At 38.6% G+C, this 5020-nt stretch overlaps 1 protein-coding gene across 1 annotated transcript; it reads right to left on the bottom strand.

Annotated features, from left to right (window-relative positions):
* Positions 1 to 867: 867 nt before the first annotated feature.
* Positions 868 to 4730, bottom strand: LOC121378618 (zinc transporter ZIP1-like). The gene has a single exon (XM_041506882.1). It carries the CDS (start codon positions 2196 to 2198, stop codon positions 1110 to 1112), a length of 1089 nt encoding a protein of 362 aa, XP_041362816.1. The 5' UTR covers positions 2199 to 4730; the 3' UTR covers positions 868 to 1109.
* Positions 4731 to 5020: the final 290 nt, after the last annotated feature.

The following is a 5020-nucleotide window of genomic DNA, read 5'->3' as shown; positions in this document are numbered from 1 at the left end:
CCCGCTACATCTTTTCCATTAGTAGCAAGGGATAATTTTGATGCACCATTCCACAGACAGGATAGCACATACGACTGCATTTGATATGCCAGTGATGGTGCACTGGCTGGAACGAGAAATAGCCCAATGGACCATCGACTGTGATCATTCTTGAATCTTATTTGAATATTTGCACTAAAACAAACTGAAGGAATAAACTGATACAACGAACGTGACAAAACAGTAGAATTAGCACAGCATTTACTTATTAACAGAATAATTTGTTTTGTTCCTAATCTGATGCCACCGTCGATCTTTCATTCTATACCGAACAGCCGTGACCACGTCCCGTACCAGTGGAACTAAACGTAGCGCCATAATGAAACAGCTGTCTTATCAACCAGCATATTAATAGATGTTTATGCAAATGAGAATAGGGTCAACAATTGTAGCGTGTGTTATGAAATGGAATATATATAATCATTTATGTAAATGAGAAACAACCTATTTCAATCAAACATTGAGTTTTGTACTCACTCGAAAGACCATTTTCTGTAAAGCTTCGTTATTTTTTACACTGGGATAAAATGGTCTTTGAAGAATCACATATTATTACTTTTTAAAGATTGTGTGTGCATTAAATGTAGTCATTCATATGTCTTAGCATTATATTACTTTGTAACGATTGTGTGTGCATTAAATATAGTCATTCATATGTCTTAGCATTATATTACTTTGTAACGATTGTGTGTGCATTAAATGTAGTCATTCATATGTCTTAGCATTTGTTTCTTTCTTGTTTCCTTTACAGAATTTCATCGTTAAATTCACTTGTATCTCACAATCCCAGTAACAACAAAAGAAACCAGTTTATATACTAATGGCATACGATATAAAACTAAAGAAATAAAGGACGCGTAAAACAATAGTTCATGCTCTTAATGAACTGATCACTGATAACAATAAGTTTTAAAGCATTGATTTTTGCAATATAAAGTTCGTATTAAAAAATCTGATTCTGAAAGATTACTCTCTCGAGATTCCACAAGTTTAAATACATCAACACAAAAAGCTTAATATTTAATACAATTTTTTTTTATACTCAATAAAAACTTTAGTATCTCTGTTCATCAAGACGTTATAATAGCGAAGACAATGGACATTAAAACAAACCCAACGAAGGAGCATCCTATTCGTTTCATATCGTCTTTGCCTCGTAGGTCCTTAAACAAAATGTCAAAGAAAACAATATACAGTATTGTTCCTGTTGCTAAGCTCTGCAAGATCGCTTCTGGAACCGTGACGTCAGCATACAACATAGCACCAGACGACAGAACAATTCCAAGAACAATTCCCAACGCAGAGATGAGAGCGAAGGTCCCTATACACAACCAAGAAGTGCCTTGTTTTTCTTCGCTGTGACACAGGTCCATGCCCAGCTTAAAGGCTAGCACACACCTGTGCACACAGATGGCGAAACACAAGCTCCAGACGTTGCTTTCAACGCTCTGCAACGCCAAAGTCATCCCTTCGAAAATTCCGTGAAACGACAAAGCAATTATGTAGACTATCAATCTGAAATGACCTTTGTTCGTAAAATCATTTCTGTGGAATTCCGAAACCACTTTCTTCACCTCCAGCTCTTGAAAAGGGGCTGGATGGATATCCGAATCGTTGTCCTCCTCGTGATTCTCTGACGACTGCCCTTCTATGCCATCCGGAATCCTGTCCGGAACAACCTCGGAATGAAGACTCGTTGTCTCAATGTTAAGCTCCACGTCCAGATGGTTGTCGGTGTTTGATACGGAATTGACCTTGTAGTTTTTGTTCATGGCCCAGGCCTTGTCGCTCTCCATCGCCTTCAGGTACATCCACTGAATGAACTGCTCCACGAATACGATCCCGTAGAACCCGACCATGATGAGGAGTTCTGGAACGGCGAAGGTCGACCTTGACCCCATGTTATTCATCATGGCGTCGATCTTACCGCGGGTGTCCGGCAGTAGGTGTAGGAAACAAGTGGCTAAAAATATGCCTCCCGAGAAGCAGTGCATTCCGCAGAGGAAATACTCGATCGTCTGCCTGTTTCTGTGAAGGAACCGCGGGGAGTTCTGCAAGATCCGCAAGGGACACAGTCCCGTGAGGACGGTGAGTATCGTGAGTACTACCAGCGAGATGATCTTCGCTACGACTACCTCCATATCCACTTCTCTCTGCATCTGGACTGTATACGACCCACCCGTGTCACGGCCAGCACAGCCGATGCAGGAGGAGCTTGGATTTCTTAGGGTCAGAATTGTTCTGGATTTTGTTGTGTCTTTCTGATTCAATATATATATGGTATATTTGCAGGTTTATATATAAATAACATTAGTATCGCCATACAGTGGTAGTGGTAGTGGTATTAGTAAGTAAAATACGTAATAAATTGATATTTTATAATCTGTAGAGAATCCAAATTATGAACAATGTCTTATATAATACCAGCAAGGAAAAGCAGCAGCCGAATTCCTTATGTTGGTGCTTTATCGATTCCTATAGTCGAAGTGTACTACAAATTCACTGTAGACAACTTAACACGATCCACTAAACACCGTGGACTAAGCTTGTCTTATTTATAATGTGGGCTGGATTTTATTTTTTTCAAGTAAAAACAAATATCAGATATTAGAAATATGGTTTTTCCTTGATAGAATAAATAAATGTATGCACTGTGTTAATTGGTTGTTGTTGTTGAAGACAAAACGTAGTGCACGATCTGCATGTTAATGCCCAGTTACATTAACAACATTAATCAACAAAACCAAACAAGAAACTAATAATAATCTTCTGAATTTCATTCAAGAATCTGCCTGTAGTTTTTGTTTTCGTTATATTCACCTCGAGAGGAATTTTCTACTCACAGCCATAGTTTAGTGACAACAAGATTATACCTCTTCAAGAGCAAAAAAACACAGGAACTTGACACTTTAATTGGCCATCCTCATTGAATTGGGCCACACAAACTTCTGATCCGTGCTCTTCAAGGTCAGCTTTCGTCTACAGACACCGGCAGTAATAACCATATCCGTAATCAACGTCTCAGTTTGAAATTGGACGTACAGTGATTAATTTTACTGATAAAAAGAACAAACCATCATCATCACATCTACGGGGCGGATCTGCGGGGCCCAGACACGGCATGAGCGCTTTCCGGTGTCTCTTTTATTACTGCCCCGTGATAGATTCTCTTTCACGTTCCGCGATATCTCGCTTAATTGACTGACCCACCAGAGAGGGAGAAAGTCGGATTATTGAATGCCAACCAATTGACCACAAGTGCAAGGGTCTGCAGGATAAATGGCCTCGACTGTAGAGTCGAAATCTCCAAGGACTCTAATGTTTACTTTCACCGATTCCTTGATTTAACTGATTCCTTTGGAAATCATGCCCTCATTTCGAACACTGTCATAAAATTAGTAATAACACTTGACTCTTAATATTTACTTTCACCGCGACCTTCATTAAACTCATTCCTTCGGATAAAATATCAGATTTAGATCCTCCGTACACTGATATAAAGTTAGTAACAACACAGTTTTTGGAGAATTTAAGAGGTAAACTGTTTTGTTTTTCTGTCTTCGTTTTTACTCATTCCTCTTTAATCATTCCAATATTACGTACACTAATTGGTAATGACACTGGAATGTTTTGGATAAGCCACGAAGTAAATTGTTGTTTTCGTTTTTTCTTCCTATTTTAATCATCTCTTTTGAATCATTCCATGATTCCGTACACTGTTGGAACATTGGTAATAACACTTGACTGTTTTTTAGAAAATCTAAAAACCGGAATGTTTTCTCCTTTTTTTCTTCCTTCTAATTTAATCATTCCTATTGAATTATTCCGTCATTCCTTACACTGCTGGAAAATCATTAATAAAACTTGACTGTTTTAAAGCAGGCTTTTTCTTTTTCCATGTCACTCATTTCATTAAAATCAGTCCGTCATTGAATACACTTTTCATACAATCAGTAATAACAGTTCACTGCTTTAGAGAATGTTTACGTTTTTCATTCTTCTATTTCTTCATCGGCAAAAACAATCAGTAATAACAATTCAGTGGTTTAGAAAATTCTTTTTTCTGTTTCTTCATCAGCAAAAAAAAAAAAACACCCAGTAATAACAGTTAACTCTTTTTGGAGAATGTTTAGGTTTTTCTTCCTTCTATTTTACTTCATCGGCAAACTGCGTCCTTTTTTATATTTCTAATTCCAATTACTGACAGCCGCCCATTGTGTCGTGTCTGTAGCGTTTCCCATTTGCAGAATGTCAGAGAGAACGGCAAATTGACTACAATGTGTTCAGATAATTACCCGACAATAATGTCACGCAGCACCCACAGCGACTGGAGAGATTCCATTGAAAACAAACACACAGACACACACTGACATACCATGGCCGGTCTGAACTAAACTACTCAAGCGATGTTAATAATAAAAGAAATATGTTTGTGATTCTTTAAGAACCGTATTTAATCTGAAGAAGAAACCTTTGACCGTGAAAATTCATTCCATTCTCGTGTACTGTCTTCACGCTTTATTGGCCTTCACGAACTCGTCTGTATGTCTCGCATGGAATATTAAAAATAAACGTCGGTCCATACTCGTCTCTTTTCTATATCTGCCCAACACTCTTCTCTCTATCTCTATCTGTATTTCTATTTCCCGCAGACGACAGAAAAACGCAGATGGCTAACTTCCCAGCTGAAATCGTTGTGGCAACATCTTGGCTTCTCTGGTCGGTTTTATCGTAAAAACCATATGGCAAAAACAAAAATCGATGGCATGTAATGACCGTCACACTATTAAACGCTATAGTGACATGCACGGCTTATTAAACACTGCGTGAAACTGGGGAAGTATTGACTGCTCGTCACTATATTACATATGTCGAACGTCACGTGACTAGCGTGCGCGCGCGCTGTATTGTCTCGCGCGCCGCCTCTACATTCTCGTCTGCATCTTCTTAGAAAGAGGCGTGTTGATCGCTTCCATCGACC

Source organism: Gigantopelta aegis, chromosome 2, assembly GCF_016097555.1.
Source record: "Gigantopelta aegis isolate Gae_Host chromosome 2, Gae_host_genome, whole genome shotgun sequence".
Taxonomy (NCBI): domain Eukaryota; kingdom Metazoa; phylum Mollusca; class Gastropoda; order Neomphalida; family Peltospiridae; genus Gigantopelta; species Gigantopelta aegis.
This window is presented reverse-complemented; position numbering and strand designations above follow the sequence as displayed.

What these genes read in the sequence shown, in the direction of transcription:
- LOC121378618 (XM_041506882.1), bottom strand. Translation starts at nt 2,198, where the DNA reads ATGCAGAGAGAAGTGGATATGGAGGTAGTCGTAGCGAAGATCATCTCG.